Source organism: Ambystoma mexicanum, chromosome 10, assembly GCF_040938575.1.
Source record: "Ambystoma mexicanum isolate Mex_15411 chromosome 10, UKY_AmexF1_1, whole genome shotgun sequence".
Taxonomy (NCBI): Eukaryota; Metazoa; Chordata; class Amphibia; order Caudata; family Ambystomatidae; genus Ambystoma; species Ambystoma mexicanum.
This window is the reverse complement of record NC_090932.1, coordinates 1,050,983,151-1,051,000,456: the sequence shown is the minus strand read 5'-3', so window position 1 is coordinate 1,051,000,456 and position 17,306 is coordinate 1,050,983,151. Positions and strand designations below refer to the sequence as shown.

General features: G+C 42.9%; 1 protein-coding gene across 2 annotated transcripts in view; it reads left to right on the top strand.

The window, feature by feature from the left end:
- Positions 1 to 17,306, top strand: part of LRRTM4 (leucine rich repeat transmembrane neuronal 4) — a 259,374-nt gene that overhangs the window by 33,478 nt on the left and 208,590 nt on the right. Inside the window, exon 3 of one of the 2 annotated variants that reach the window (XM_069618862.1) lies at positions 1,802 to 3,390. The exons of the other annotated variant lie outside the window; for it this stretch is intronic. Coding sequence (XP_069474963.1) covers positions 1,802 to 1,810 — 9 coding nt within the window. The 3' untranslated portion in view covers positions 1,811 to 3,390. Of the gene's footprint in view, positions 1 to 1,801; positions 3,391 to 17,306 lie in introns of those variants that run through there. 2 annotated transcript variants of the gene reach the window in all.

The following is a 17,306-nucleotide window of genomic DNA, read 5'->3' as shown; positions in this document are numbered from 1 at the left end:
GGCAGGACTAAAGCATACGATCTCTGATCACAAATCTGTGGAATTATGTAAATACTACTACTAATAATAATAATAATAATAATACTAATAATAATAATAATAACATAATACTAACAATAAGTAGCTACACAACAAGGCACCACAAGCACTCTAATCCCAAATATATGGCAGAAAAGCCATCACATATTTGTTGATCCCAATTACAAAATACGTTTTCAAGAACAGAACATCTTTGTATACATTTTACGTTACAGGCCATTAAGAATTGTGTTTGATAGGTAACAGGCACAAACACTTTCTGGAAAATTATATCCCGGGCAATAAAATATGTTCGCTTAGAATATCGAAAGATGATTGAACACATCATGTATTGTCAAGACGGTTAACACTGCAAGTGGTCCGCCAACTCAATTGGTGAGTCACAATCTGGCAATTCAACACAATCTGTCAATTCAGTAGTCAGAGGTTACTCGCTCCAACCTCCCAGAGATGTGATTATTGATATCACAAGATAGCTAACAAGTCCGAAAGGTGCTTGAATGATCAGCTTGATACACTCTTCTCAGTTAAAAGAATCACAGAGGCAAAAGAGAATCATGTGCAAGGCAAAACACCCGGCACAATGCCGAGCCCACTGAGGTCTTTATATCTGAATGGAGATGGTGGATACCTTAATTAGTTGTTTCCTTAAAATATTTTACATATCATCACATATTCACATCCAGAAGGAAAACATGAGATTATTATTCCTTTGTTTAAAAACGGTCCAATACATCAGAACTCAGCAAGTGGACCAAAATGTTTGACCAGTATAGATTGCACAATCCTCATGAAGATCACCTTAAGTGCAGCACATGTTTGTGCAAAATACATCTTCATTTTGATTCCAGTTTAACGGGGATTAAGAGCACGATTCAGAGCAGGACTATCTACCATTGCTGTGATGTTTCTTCTGCAAAACCTTTTCCACAGGTATGTCATTTAGAAACATATGCCTTTATACGCTGTCTTCATATTGTTCACAAACATTTCATTTGAAACATAGTTCTAAGCTCTTGGTCAACTCACAAAGCAGAGAGTTGATCTAAGTTTCTTTGGGATCATGTTGACGTTATATACAAATACATAATATACTTTTGAATTTATTTTGGGGATGCCAGGAAGTTCTCCCAAAAACCTACAATCACCAGGCTGTCAAGCACGGATGCTTGACTTTGACCTCATGTTATTTTATCTGTAAAGAAATGATTCAGTCAGCATGGTACTAGATACTGCAAAAGATACTCCAATCTGTAGAAATGTACCAGCAATGCTACTCATTCGTGCTGATGTCTGGAGGCTTCTGGCATGCACACCAACATATTTGCAATGACAACGTATTCCAATTGATGTGTACAACAAAAATAACAACCTAAATTTAAAATAATGTTTTTTGACAGGAATCAGAACAAATACATCCTCTGCAATGTTCACACTGGAAAGCAAATCACTTGAACAAGTTTCAAAGTTCTCGTAGCTAGGCCTAAGAATCTTCAACATCAAGCTGTAAACAGCATGTAACATCTGCAGTTAAGAAGATGGATGTCTCTTGTAGAGCAATAACTGCATTAGTTTGCACTATAATAAGATGTGTCAATGCCAGATGTTACAGTATTTTGTTTAACATATGGGCGCCTATGCATCAGAGTTGTGGGACTTTGATAAACATGTTTGCATGATGGGCACCAGTGAAAGACCCTTCCACAAAGAGCCATGTCTACTATCCACCATATGTCATAATTATTATTTTTTTTTTTTGCAGGGTATATAGGGTTTTCTCAAGTACAAAACCTAGTAAGAAATTGCCCATCCAGGCATCCAGTGAAAAGAGCATGATCTGAAAAAGTTAATTTAATTCACCAAGCTTGGAAGTAGGTTATGAAACAAGAAAGAACCTGCAAAAACCTTAAAACCGTGAAAATTGATCTCTAGACCATCGAAATGGGGGAGATATTTCAGACTTGAAAGTGTTATGAAGCTTGTCTGAACAGCCTATATGAAGCTTCTAAGCTTCTCTGTCACATTCCACTTTTGACAGAATCAATAACAGCTCTCATTTTGGACTTGTGCTACTTAGTGAGCAATTGCATGTGACCGACTAGAGAAGATAACCCTGCAGCTACTGCAAACGCCTCAATCAGATCCCAAGCAGTTGGGTCACCATCTAACAGGAAAGAGAAGGTTCGGTGTTCTGATGCTCTACTGACTCAATGGGTATCTGTATCCCCCCGAATTGGGCAATGGAGGACTTGCCACCATCTTTAGGGATGGCATTGTCTGTCATAAACAAACAAAGGACCAGTTTAAACCAGTATGCTGAGAATAATGTGGCTTATTTTGCAATAAAGGTGCCGTTAAAACTTTGCAGTCGCATCCATGAGCAAGTAGGAAAACATGGCATCTTGCTAAGTGACCTATTGGGAAAAGAGAAGCAGGCGAGCCCAGGAGAAGCAAACTTAATATCATAATAGGACTCATGGACAGAGATACCATGGCAGAATATTTGTAATCTAGACAGCAACCAATAGCACTGCTAAAAAATGTATCGTCATCTCAAGAAATAAGACTGTTTGCAACTGGACGAGTTGAAACACTTCCTATCGTTGTCAATTTGAAAAGATGGAAGCATGAGCTAATGAAATACATTTCTTGATTGCCAGAACATGCGCAACAATGTATTTTGCTTTGCCTTATGTATGCTGCACAACAAATATTGTGTACAGCCCTCGCTTGAAAGCTGACATAATACATCACGTGAGATATATGATGAGAACCTCAGAGATTTTACAGAAACCATCACTCGGATGTTGGCATCCTTTGAGTATTTCTCTGGTAGGTGTAGGGCAAAATTGTGCAAACAATGAAGACTAAGCCTTGTAACAAACAATGAATATTAGACATTGTGACACCAAGCTGCAGATAGTCAGGGATAATGGTGTGACAAGAGGAAAGTGGGCATGCAGTGGCTGTTAGCTAGTGTAGTTTGAGGGTTGCAACAAGCAGGGGTGTTGCTAGGTCTGGAAAAAGGTCCGGGGAAACACTAATGGGGCTGTCGGGACTCGGGGCTAGCTATCCTTTTGGTTGTAGCCCCTGTGATTCTATCCGGGGCTAGAACCTAAAGACCCTGGACTATAGCCCTTTAAGCCCCCCGCCCCCTTGCAACACCTCTGGCAACAAGGCTCAGACTGGCCCATATGGCATTAGTTCCATGGCTGAGCCAAAAACACAAAATGTTGTGTGGGTCCGTTTTTTTGGTCAAAGTGGGACACTTTTTTGGCAATTCGTGCCAGTTTGGTGAGTTAATTCATTCTGCAACTAGTAGTTTTGACCAGTGTTGCTGAATAAATATTCATTAAAATGCTCAATTTGTATCACACTTAATCAAACAACTCCCTCATGGTTGCTATTCAAACAGTGTCCCAAAAGGAATGAATAGCCGTTTGCAATAGTGGGTGACTTTTTCATTGATGCCTGAGACAATTTCATGGCCCATTCCAACTCTGGCTGCAACATCATTATATGTTAGCCATTCCCTCCTTCCCCAGGGAGTTTTGCTGCGACTCAGCTGTTTGGAGAAGACCTCTAAACTGAGGCAAAGGGTTAGTACTGGTCATGGGCCCTCCCTTGGGGCAGTTATGGGTTATGAGTGCACTCTTGGTTATCCTCTACCTTTTGCAAAGGGCAATAATATTGCACCTTGCACTTTAGTTTTACAGCAATATCTGTACCAGCTCAAATTGTAATATTATCATTGGTTTTAGTATTTATATTGGCTGCATAAATGTTTTAGCGTTTAAAGGTTTTCATGCTTTTCACGGAAGTCTCAGGATGCTGAAAGTGTATTAAAATGTACAATGATAGGCATTTTTCAGTTTGGTTGAGTCACATGGACTCCAAAGCAGCCCATATGCCCTGCAAGTATCACCAAGGTGGTAACACATGCTCTCTAAATACGCACACATGATTCACAATACAGACTCTTGACTGAGATCTTGGACAAGTAAGCACAGTGAGAGTGATTCATCAAGGGTTCTTGGCATTGCGTGCCTTCAATGCTCTACAACAGATACGTTGCAGTGAACAACAGGAATGATAAAGTCCGGAGTCGAACAATCAGCTTTCTGAATATAATGGAACAGGCAGGTGGAACAGCTGGAGCAGACAGGTGTACTTCTCAGAGCCTCTTGGGGGCATGTTGTACAGCACATGGTCCTCCCATCGTCGGGGCCTCAAACTGCACTGCCCATGCTGGGCATCCCCAGCCATCCCTGGGGCATGTCCACGAGAGGAGAATGGAGGGTGGCAGCCTATTGTTCTACTCTAGCTCCTCACATGTTAACTACGTTTTCTTAGAGAACATTGTTCATGTATGCAGATGATACCCAACTGATTTTTCATTTAAGGCATTCAGATGGGCAGCAGGCCGACCTTTTCGATGAACGTCTGGAGAAAATCAGCCTCCGGATGAATACTAGCCACCTGAAGTGTAATATTAATATTACACATACAGGCATAATGTTGAGTTCAAGTTTGAGCTCTATGCCTGCAGAATCTCATCTCTGGGTGAGGAAATATGACCTAACACGCTTGGAACTTGTCCCAGCATGTCCCAACTAGTGAGGGATTTGGGATTTCTCTGGATCCCCAACTTTCATTAGATCATCAAACCGGTATCTGGTGAATCCATCGATGGACTTTCTGTCAAATTACTTTCCATTGAGGGATTTGCATCGAAAAAATATGCATCAAATGCATGTTTTTAAAGGGTAAAGGGTTACATTTTTTGGGGGGGGAGGGTAAAAAAACAGGGGGTAGGGGGGACCCCCCACCCATGAAACATGATTTTTTGAAAAATGCATCTGATGCATATTTTTTGGATGCTAAATTTTCCATGGAATGGTCCCTCGATGGAAAATATTCACTGCAAAGACCATAAACCCATCGAACCACCTGCCTCTTTCACTTGCAGCCATTGGAAAGTCTTTTGGACTATTTCTCTTCCCCACACGGAATCCAGCTGGTTAATGCTTTCAGAGCCAGCCATCTAGACCTTTGCAATGCTGCGCTTATCTGGGGCTGCCCAAATTATTATTATTACTGTTATGGTATTTATTGATCGTGGACCTAGCTTTGAGAAGCAACAGAGCGCTTTACAGAGGTATATGACAATACAGATACACATTCATCTCATATCTTTGAGCCTAGTGCACAAGTGCTTCTTCTTAGGTATTGGTTTGTACATTACACACTGCCACGTCGGTTGCGACCACTTCTGCCAGCCTTTTGGAAGTGCCTAAGGGACACATCACGAGTTGGGTGGTGGCCCTTAAATGCAGAGGTAATGGTATTACCGCCACATTTAGGGGATGGGCCTATTATGAGTTGGGTGGAACGTTTGGAGTTTTACCTCCAGCTGTTTGCTGGAGGTAAAAATCCAACTTTCCACCCATTTTCAGCGATGTTACCGCCAGCGCTTTTACCGCTGGAGCTAATTGCGCCATAAAACCCCCATGGGAATGGGAAATAACCATTAGCCCACTACTCTTGATCCGGCGCTAATAGCACTGGGCCGAGCAGTGGTAACGCTATCTGCGCTGGCAGTATCCCTGCGGTATTTCTGCCGGGATACAGCCAGTTTCGTAATGAGGCCCTAAGTCTAGACTAGTCAGATGAGGCCTTTTCTTTTCCGACTGTGAAATTTTAGTTCACCCTAACAGCGGACTTGCGACTTAAGAGCAACCATTTGGAGTTCAGACGTAACTAAAAACGTTGCTACTTCCATGTTAAACCTGTTCCTGCTTTTTTGAGGCAATCCATCTAACACATAGCTGCCCTTTTCAGGTAAATGTGTGCTTTATAAGCACCTGCATCATACCATACCATAGCGAACCTAGCTCACACCATCAAGTCCTCTATCTATACAAGTATGTTAATTTGCCTTTTAAGATGAAGAAACACACATCTGTCAACGTTTGAGCAGATAGCTTTACATCCCACCACCGGAGTCCAGGGTGTGAATTTTACTACCACTCTTTAGCTGCAGGGCTTAGGAATCTACTACTACTGCAAATCAGGTGGAACACAACATTGAGATCTGCCTTTTGCAAAATGTAGTTTTATTTTTAATGGAGCCAGCAGTAGAAATAGAAAGCTAAAACTCCACTGCTTGGCTATACTGACTAGGCCTGGACCAATATAATCAACCTGAAACCTAATTTAATTTTCGGCCGTGGGGATTTGAAAGCCATCCACATTTTGCCTTAGTATAGCACTTTCAAACTGACTATAAGCTTTTTTTTTCAGATAAAACAATAACTTCCGTAAATAAAGTCATATTTTTACCACAGACTTCCAAAATGAAGCAATTGGTTGAAAAGTAATTTTTTAAAGAATAATGTTTTTTTATAAATAAAAAAGTTCGATTCCCTAATTAGAATTTTCAATGAAATAACCGGATTTTGGTGTTTTTTTTTCTCTCCAAAATAGCAATCGTTTCAATTGCTTAGCCCAATAGCTCAGGATCAGGGGAAGAACAGTCTTCAGCAGGGGGTATTGGGGCCTAATGCCCAACACAACAGTATACTTGTCTTCTCCTTTATAGGTAGGCGTTTTCTTCCTCGTGGTTCTAAGCATGTCAGAAGCAACTGCAGCTTATTTCTCAATGATGTTGACCCACCCAGAAGCCCATGCTATAGTTCATCCCCAAATAAGGTGTTTTGTGTTAGCATTTCATCAGTTGAGTGCTTTGAGAGATTTCTGTACAAGCTGTGACTTCTGAAGGGAAGGCAGGACTAAGGACAGAGTCCACTGCATATTGAGCTATTCAATGCAAGAAATGGAAAAATAATTCGTCTGAGGACACACCTTCTCAGTGATGGGGTGGCTTGACCAACGGGGGCAGTGCAAGGGGAGAGATACGGATGTTATTCAAGTGATAGGCTTTCAAAAAGTTAAAAAAAACACAGTGCTAAAATTACATTCTATTGTATAGAGAACACCTGAAACATCAATTCATCACATAATAAACCAACCTGACAACATATACCAATTTCTAGTAATGTGCTCTGGTTGTAGATGTATGTTCCTTGTTCTGATTATAAAGCTACAGTTATCAGCTTGCAAAGTAAAGTGAGTCTAAGAAAATGTCCTCACTGTTTTGAACTGCAGTCGCAAGACTGAAAGATGACAATTGATCATGGAATAACCTATTTGCACATGGCTTGCAGCTTTGTGCAACCCTTCCATTTCTAATCAAACAGCATTCAGACACACAACGTTTGCTCCCAATTACCCACACACTGCATTGTCTGAAAACACTTGAAATCTATCAAACTGTGGTGTTCAGAAATGCCAAACAAAGACGAACTGGAGATCCTCTAAGCTTGGGGGTTAATTTTCAAGGCTTGGGCATTTGCTTTTGGTTTCAGACGCCTGTAGAGACATTTTTGCTGGCTTCACCCACCCGGGGTAGTAACTCTCGCTGAGGCTAGTGCCTGATTGAGATGGATTCTTTGCCCAGTCCATCCAGACAAAAACAGGCAACATCCTGCCAGAAAAGTCCATGGTTTACCAGCAGGCAAGTAACGCTCTTGAAGTGGTGCAGTAAGAAGTCTAAAAGTACACAGGCAAGAGTAGGCAGACATACAATGCACCCTTGCACCATGTAACAGAATGCTAGCAGATGATGCATTAGGGCCTTTCTTTCCTTATCAAGGAGAGCGTGCCGGCAGCAGAGGGGTAGCGCACATCTCCCTCCACCGCAGGGGATTGGCGGGAGGGATGTCCCAGGAGCATCTCCCATCCAGCTGTCTACTCCCGGGCTATCGTGGAACCTGCATTATATATAGCAGTGCATGGGTTCCCAGCAGAGAGTTGGGAATACAGCAACCCGCAAAAATATGCACGGCCGGATGCTTCCCCTCCACACTTTACAGCTTGCGCAGTAATTTATATTATGGAGAAACAGTGCTCAGTGAAGCTGAAGGGCATTCTTTGTAATAATGAGAAGATGCTTCCAAAAGAGCTACGATCAGATGCTGGGCAAACAGATTCTTACGTATTCTACCCCCTTAAGGACATGTTGACGTGCAGCAACTGAGAGGCAACATTGCAACGAGCTGATATTTTTAATGGGTCACGTAGCCGCCTCGGAAAGACATGGCTTTCTCCCCGGTGTTTCAAAGACCTATTTAACTACTAGTCTGTCACCTCTAGGTGTGGCTTAGGGAGAACGTTCTGCTAATTTGACACAACAAGTCTCCGTGTTCAAGTGTGCAGCATGGCACCAGCTATTCTCACCTTGAATGTGTGCTTTCGATAAGGCACAGCCATTGCTTATTATTGTTGAGCATTTTATTCTGAGCCATTGTAATCGTAATTGGTTATTTATAACGGGGAGCGAACCGTGTTGCTGCGCATCGTCTCGTTTCCAAGGCGAGTGCGTTTCTCCTGAGCTATCCTCCCGAGAGAGCACCCTTTAGCCTTACCATGTTAGCTGCCGTCCAGGCTCAAGCCAATCCATGTGTACAAAAAAGTGGGTTTCGTCTTGGCTGTAGGAGTCAGAGCTATTGCAACTTATTATTAGTGTTGGGCACTCCCTCCTGTGTATACTACCCCACACAAGCCAATCCATAACATAGGGCCTCATTGCACGGTAGGGGGTAAACCATGGCGCTATTAGCGCCATGGTTCATGCTGGTAATTTACCGGTACCGACTTGGAGGAAAGGGGAATTACCACCCTATTCCAAGGTTGGCGGGGTGGTAATTCCCCCTTCCCCCATTGGCCTTCCCCATTCCCATTTTTGCCCCATAGGGCATAATGGGAATGGGTAAGGCGCTAATTACGGTATCGCAAATTGCGGTACCGTAATTAGCACCCTGGTCCCTTTGCGGGTTGGATTTTTCCCCAACCCGCAAAGGGACCTCGTAGTAAGGCGGTAAGGATTTACCGGTACCGGTAAAATACTGGTACCGGTAAACCCTTACCGCCTACCGTGTAATGAGGCCCATAGACTTCGCAGTATGCCCACTCAGTGCGCCAGCATTGGCGGCTGCCATTTTTTACCTATAACCACAGCATTCACAGTCTTTTCCCTTGCTGTGTCTCCTCCCACAGTTACTTTTTGGAGCAATCCATGCATGTTACAGGGGTTTTCAATGTTGTTCCATGCTCCGCAGAATTGTCCCTTCCCCTCTCCGCGCCTCAGGCTGTGGTAGCTACTTTTCTCCCTCCACAGATCACATTATCATTTCAATTTTTCGCTCTGTCTCTCCCAGGATTACTTCCATTCTCATCTTAAGCACTAAATATTCAGTGGCTGATCTTTTAGTGCCACCTCCAGAGTTACCGTTGTTCTCATTGGGAGCATTGCGTGGTTTGTCGCTCAGTGCCTTCGCTCTCGGTGCCGCCCCCCGCAGTTCACATAATAATAGTGTCATATTCTCAGTGCATTCACATTCTCAGTCCCTTTCCTAGGGTAACCACCATTTTCCTCTAAGTGCTCTATACTCGGTATGTTAGCTCTCTTTGACTCCAAACCCCTGATATAGGCAGGCTCAAAATACGCATGACATGCCCAACCTCACAAGGGTAACGTCATTGCCACTCTGACATGACATTCTCAGTCAGTTCATTCTCAATAACTTCCCCAAGGATTACTGGCCTTCTTAATCTTGACATTGAAAACATAATCCATGAATGGCCAATTCTTGCCACCAAGGCTATCCACATCCGGTCTCTGACATGCAGACTCGGGCAGCTCTCCTTCAGTCATTCACACACTTCCCGAAAACATAGGATTCCTATTGCGCCTGCTTCAGTCCCACCCTCTTGATTTCAATAAAGCCACCCTGTCAGGGTTTCTTTTTTTTCTTTTTCATATATTGTTTAGAGCACAAAGTTTGGGAGCAGCAGGGCTCTTCAAAATGTGTTGCTGCCAGTATTTAACATGATGTTTTTGGAGAGTAGAGCAGTAGTGTTGGTAGAAGGGCAGAAACATGTGGATTTAGTTCTGCTAGAGGTATTGTCACTCACTGCACCAACTGACCACCCTTTTCAGTCTTTTCTCCATCCGCCTACTGCTTTTGTTATGCGCCAATTAACTACTCTAAGCATTGCAGGCTCAGCCTTTCCCAGCAAAATAACTAAAACTATCTAGGAGTGCATTACATAATGAGTATGCTCTTGCTCAGAGCCCAATATATTGACTGCGGCCCTGTCATCAAGCAGTCTGTGCACAGTTCCTTAACACTCACTCTCACGGTGCAATGTTTACTCACACGCATCAAACTTAACTTTCCTTGTGTGCTTAAACACTGAGAACTTGTCCCATGGACTCCGTGTACAGGGTAACAGCTGCACCCACTGCCCACATTATGCATTCCCTTCTCTCTAATCCATTCCCTCATTACAGATGAGCGGTTATACAACTACACCACAAGCACTGACCACTACACACTCATTCAGTGTAGCGTGCATCCTACTCCAGGTTGACTTTCTTGCTGACGTGTGGCGTTACATTCTTCGGTGCTCGTTACACAAAGCCATTTCTACGTCTCAGGGCATACTGTGTCTAATTGGTCTAAAACTAATACTGTTTCACTCAGTCTCTCCCATAGTGGCAACCTCTTTCGCAAACCGTAGCATTTAACACTCTTCTGTTTTTATTCAGGGCCTCATTTCAGATCTACTGATGTGTCGTTTCAAAGCAATGCAGACACAATGGGCCTGATTTATAAACATGTTTTTAAATGGGAAAGTCCTCCTTCTCTCTGCATTTCCAGTGTTATGCAGCCAGTCATGGTGTGCTGCCAATGATCTCTGTCTTAATGCCAGTAAGACCGAGATCCTTTCCATTGGCACCCAAGCTCCTACCTTCCCACCCTCCCTCTGGCCGCCCTCTATGGGCCCCCTCCCCTCATCCTCTGGTGAAACAAACACCCTGGGGTCATCTTTGATTCCTCTCTCTCATTCTCTCCTCACAAAGCGGACCATGTCAAGAAGGCCCACTATCAACTGCACCTCCTCAGAGGTATTCTCCCTTTCCTCACTTTCCCACAGAAACTCAATGTCTCCAGAGCTCTGGTCCTTTATAGGTTCAACTACTGTATTAGCCTCTTCCTTAATCTCCCTTCATCCTCCCCTGGTCTCCATCACCTAGTTCAGAATAGAACTACAAGACTTATTCTTGGACCCAAGCCCAGGAACTGCATCTCCCCAGCCTCATTTCTCTCCACTCACTCCTGGTTGCAGCTAAGATCAAATTCAAAACCCACTGCATCATCCACAAGGCTTTCTGGGGCATGGGATCGCACTAAATCCATCACTCTCTCCCTAAATACCTCCCTGCTAGAGCCCTTCGGTTTACTAGCAATAACTGCCTGCAAATCCTACACTTATCTAAGCAAAGAGTGAGGGGTAGATGTGTCTCCTCTTCTCTCCTCTTCAGGAGCTGCCCTCTGGGATGGTCTTCCTGTCCCACTCAGGCTTGAGTCAGATCTCCCTAAGTTCCGGAAGCTCCTGAAGACCTTCCTTTTCTCCTCCTCCTTCTCTCTCTCCCGCTCCCCTGCTAAACCTCTCCCTCCTCCTCTATGACCAGCTTCCTGGTTCCCTCTGATGATAACAGTGTTCCAGGCCCTTTTTCACCCAGTCCTCCCATGACCACCCCTCCTTTTAATCTGTGTGCTTACCTGCTCTCTGTGGCACTTGCCCTTGGATCTCCCCGTAACACCTGTACGTCCCCTTCACCTTCCCTCCCACCTTAGCTCTTATCACTCAGACCTGCACTTCCCCCCTTCCCTCGCACTTCTTGTTCAGCACTTGCACGATCTGAATGTCACAAGGCCTGGTAGGACCGTTGTTTTATCTGTCTCCCTTACCCCCACCTCCCATTTGTCTTTTGGCATCTTGAAACACCTCTGGATGTATAGGCACCTTACACTTGTCCAATACATAAAATAAATAAAATTGCGGGTAGCAAAGTGACCAGAGCAAAAGCACAAATACCTGCAAGGAGAAAGGTAGTGCTGTTTATTTTGGTTACAAGTTAAATGAGAGGAGTCGTGATAGGGGTTATCCTTGAGGTGGAAAGCATCCTGTTGTTAGGAGACATGGGTTATTATTTTGTGTCTCCTTCAGGAATGTCACCATTACAATGAATGTGCAGTATCTGTGTTTGGGAGGTAAAGTGGATATGCTAAGGTTCAAGGGGGATCTTGACCTTCTGAAAATGTTATAAATTACCAGAGGACCAGGCTGCATGGTCTACAAGTGCATTTTATTTTATATTTGTTTGCATGTATACGTATGTGTTCATATGCTAACATATGCACAGATTCATCAGCATTGCCAACGAATCATTGGCCAGAAAGCAACATCAAACCTTGCATTGATGCTCAGAAAATGCTTTGATCAATGGTTTTAATTTGAGTGTGAACCTTTACAAGAAAGATGGACATTTTGATAGATAACATGGCATGCATAATTGGCTAGCTAAAATAAAAGAAACAATTATTTCAAAGTACTAATATTTTGAACATTTATAATGTTCATTTAAAATGATACCTTCCAATATGTATTGTAGTCATAATAAGAATATTAAACTTTTTTTAGTGAGCAAAAGACATGATCAGAACTCAAATTCAAAATTCCAGACTGCATTCCGAAAACATCGCATTCCCACCATAAGTATGTCTATATGTTTGGTATGGGATGGTAAATTAAAGTGTGAAAAAAGGTAAACAGGAAATAAGAAAAAAAGTATTGGCCAAACAATAGAAGGAAAAACAGGGCAAGGGCTAGAGGCAGAGAAAGAAACAAAGGGAGGCGGAGGGGGTCACACCACAATTCAGATAACACGAACAAGCACGTAAAAGGAAAGTAGATAGATAGATAGATAGATAGATAGATAGATAGATAGATAGATAGATAGATAGATACACAAGATTTCAAGTCTCTAGTTCTTACTTTATTAAACTTGTCAGAAGTAAACCCTGAGTTTGCCACTGATAGGATTCCACTTTAAAATATGTACAAAAAGGCAGATTACCTCTCTCAATAGCCCTGCTGAGCAGTCCTTCTCAAGGACTCATGGCAAAGCTCACATTCCCACATTCCCACCCAGTGGACTAGTTCGCCAGTTTCACAAATATGGTGGCCCAAAAATAGAAAAGAAAAAAAAAACCTTTAAGCTATTTGAATGACAGATCAGCAATTCAATATGCAATGCAATAGAGCTGAAAGCTAGGTAATACACATGATCAGTTCCTGGTCAGTGGCTTCTTGGATACTTGTTTTTGACATGCATGCAACGTGAGGCAATATCTATTTCTTGAAAAGCATTAACCCGATACATGTAATTAAAAACAGTGGGCCTCATTATGAGGCTGGGCTGCTGCCGGTATATTATTTTGTTGTTCTCCAGAAATGGGCAATTACCAGGTCATTACGGCCTTGCCAGACCCAGTATTTGCCCATTCCTGGGGAAAAATTCTTCCCCATTCCCATCTGATCCCAATAGGGTTCAATGGGAAAGGGGAAGCTGCATGCGCCGGCACGGTTATGAACAGCGCCAGTGCATCCGACATGCTGTGCTCGGGGGTGCCGTTCTGCCCGCCAGGTCCTACCGTACCTTAGTTCCCAGACCGGCAAACTTGTAATGAGGCCCAATGACTGCTTTTGCTAAATGTTTGGGTTTTATTCCATTGACATTTAGAATGATACAAACGTAAAATCCCGCTTCTTTTAGTTCACCAGCTGACAATTCATAGAGTACAGTTGTCTTATTAAAAATGCAGGCAGTGCCACAGCAGTTCGCAGCCTTTTAATTATATTTTAACAGTGCGCAACACATACATATTCTGATATCAATATATAGACAACACTGAAAAGAAGCACACGCCACAAATTAAATTGACTGCTGCACCAGTGACCTTGAAACTCAAGCTGATAATTGCATAGGCAAATGACGCGGCACAGACTGGCGCCACTGCTGCAGTGGGTCGAGATCATGATTATGCACTATTCGAGAGCTGTATGATTATTAATAAAAATAATAAGGTACTTATGAGGCATCTTACATCCTTGGTGAAATCCTAAAGGGCTTTTCAATCAAGTGACAGAGCAGCAGGGGGGCTCTCCACCAATCAGTGCTCGTGATTGTCTGAGCATGAACTGCAGGCGTGTGCAGGCACAGCAGGTGCCTTGGCAGTTCAAGGCTCTGTTTCCTGAAGAATGTTGTTATGTGTGGTCTTTTGTTTCACATTAGCTCCAGCACCCGGCAACATGTGCAGTAAACATGTTTACAGAATTTCACATTGGACTTGAACACGCAATTGTAAACACAGCGGGCCTGATTCACAAAGCGTTTTCCAATGGGATCATCTAATTGAAATACGCTTTGTGAATCAGACGCAATGTGCGCTAAACAAATGTTCTTGCCCAGCCTCTCACTAAAGGTTAGACACATGCAGTGAATGCATTGAACAATAAGTGCATTTTCGTTGTGTCTGACAACAGCTGCTTTCCTCTGAAAAGTTCTGGTCAGGTCCCCTTCAGAAGATGGAAGGCATCGTGATAAATGGCAGTCTTTTCGTCGGGAGGACAGCTCAGCGGCAACGTGCTCGCCTTGGTAGCAAGACGACACGGAGCAACACAGTTTCAATCCCCGGGTCCGCGCTTAGAAACCTCTGCGTATTTCGCGTGTTATAAATAACCTATCATATCATTAAAAGAAAACATGTATGGGCTGCCAATGAATGGCCATTTAATTCATTATTATGAAGGTCATTTTAATGGAAGGCCATGCCCTTGTTGGTATGATCACATTTGTTCACACTTAAAAAAGGGCATTTGATGCATCATGAATAGCTGCTGTGACCCCCTAGTCATTGACACATTCTCGCAACCAGCTCGGAAGTCATCCCGCTTTGGATAATGGTGAAGATTTCAAACATGAGAAATGACTTACCCTGGTGGGGTTCACATCACCAAGAGTGCAGTGAAGACAAGCCTTTGGTTCAGAAAATGCACGGAAGGAAGAGCAGCATACACGTTTTCTACAACAGCAAAATCCACTGGCGTAACAGGGGCCCCCGTATCCAACGCGGTATGGGCGGTCGAGGGGGGCTGCGACCACATGTCCTGGGAGGGGCCGCACTTGAAGTAAAATAAAAAATGGAAAAAAACAATTTTTTCATTTTTTTTTTCATTTTTTTTAATTCACTCTGCATTTATAAAGAACTTATTTCTGTAGCAGAAATAATTTCTTTATGAAGGCAGAGTGAATACAAAAATAAACTTTCTTTTTGAAGTCCGGGGGCTACCCCCACCGCATGACATGAAGACCCTCGGCTGTAGGCCTCCATGTCATGGGTTGGGGGAGCCCTATGTCTTCATAAAGAAATGATTTCCGTTATGGTTCGGTCCTTAACAGAAATAATGTATTTATGAAGTCAGAGTGACTTCAAAAAGAAACAATTTATTTTTGAAGTATTATGGCTCCCCTCAACCCCATGACGTGTGCGTGTGTGAGTGTATTGCGAAAGAGTGCACACAAATGTATCGGTATGCGTGTGTGCGTGTACAGTGAAAGGATGCACACTTAAATGTATTGGTGGCAGGGTGTGCATGTGCGGTGAAAGGAGGCACACTTAAATGTATGGGTGAGTGCCTGGGTGTGTGTGCCTGTATGATGAAAGAATGCAAACTTAAATGTAAGGGTGGATGCCTGGGTGTGCCTGTATTGTGAAAGGATGCAGACTTAAATGTATGGGTGGCTGCCTGGGTGTGCCTGTATGGTGAAAGAGTGCGCACTTAAATGTATGGATGGCTGGGTGTGCATGTGTATATATGGTGAATAGTGTGTGTGTGTTTGTGTTCAGGGGCACAACAAAACCTACATTTCAGGGTTAACATTTCAGGCTAACCATTCAAATGTTGGGCGAGGCGCTAATTTCACGTGTGGGGGAGAGGAGCAAACCTATTTGTGTGGGGGCATCAAACTTCTTTACGCATTTTAACGAGTCTATTCTAGTGCAGATTCAATGTTACAAGCAGTTAACACTCTCCTTTAAGTCTGAAAGCACCCATTTATGGACTGCTGAGAGAATGACTGGTCTCCTGTTCCCTCTCAACCCTTCCAATTACTCCCCTGGCATGCGAGTACTAAACCCACATCACAATTTCAATTGCCTAAATAATTTGGCATTTGAATGCCGGTACTAACAGTGAAATGCTGTACATTAGTAATTGCTGGGCCGGGCCCTTGTTAACAGCGAAACACAGGTGCCTTTTAACATCAGTGTCCTTTTCTGTCCGGCAACTGCTCTGTAGGTCAATCAGGTCTAGTCAACACAGCCCACAATTTCAGGGGGGGAGTGCTGAAGCCCAGTCAGCTCAATGGTGTTGCACCACTACTTGTGTTTACTGCCTTGATTATTTATTGGTAATCTTCATTCCTCCTAGCCCTATTCTTCGTCATCCCAGTACTTGTGTATGAGTCAGTATGTGTGTATGAGGCACTATGCTGCATTCACAACAGAACAGTACTGGGTTGAGGTAGAGGTACATGAAGGTAATGCCTGAATTAGCTACCTGTAATCTGCATTGCTCCCAGTCCCACTCTTCCTTATCCCAGTACTTACCTATGAGGCAAAGAGGTATCCAGTCATAATTTCGAATACAATATATTCGAAAGTAAAAATGTCGAAAATATTTAGTCGAAAAACAAAAATGTCGAAAAACAAAAATGTCGACTTTTTTTCGACTTTTTTCGATTTTATGTGTTAATAATAAATATGTTATTAAACTTATTTTTTTAAATAATTAAAGGTATTTCCATGGGGGGTGGGGGTGATGGGGAGGATGGGGGGGGGTTGGGGATAGGGGTTTGGGATGGTTTTTTAAATAATTAATTAATTATTTAATATTATATTAAATATTTTTTTAAAATAATTAAAGGTATATCTATGGGGGGTGGGGGGATGGGGAGGAGGGGGGGGGTTGGGGTAGGGGTTTTGGATGGGGGGGGGTTGGAGGGGGGACCTCCCCCCATAATAAATGTTACTATCTGGGTAAAAAAAAAAAAAAAAGAGTGTTTTGGGTTTTCAATTTTTTTTCGACATTTTTTTTTCGAAATTATGACTTTTCCTATTATATGTATGTGTTTTCGACTTTTTTACATTCGACATTTTTTTTTCGACATTTTTGCTATTCGACATTATGTTTTCGACTTTTTGTCTATAAACCAGGCAAAGAGCCTCATACGT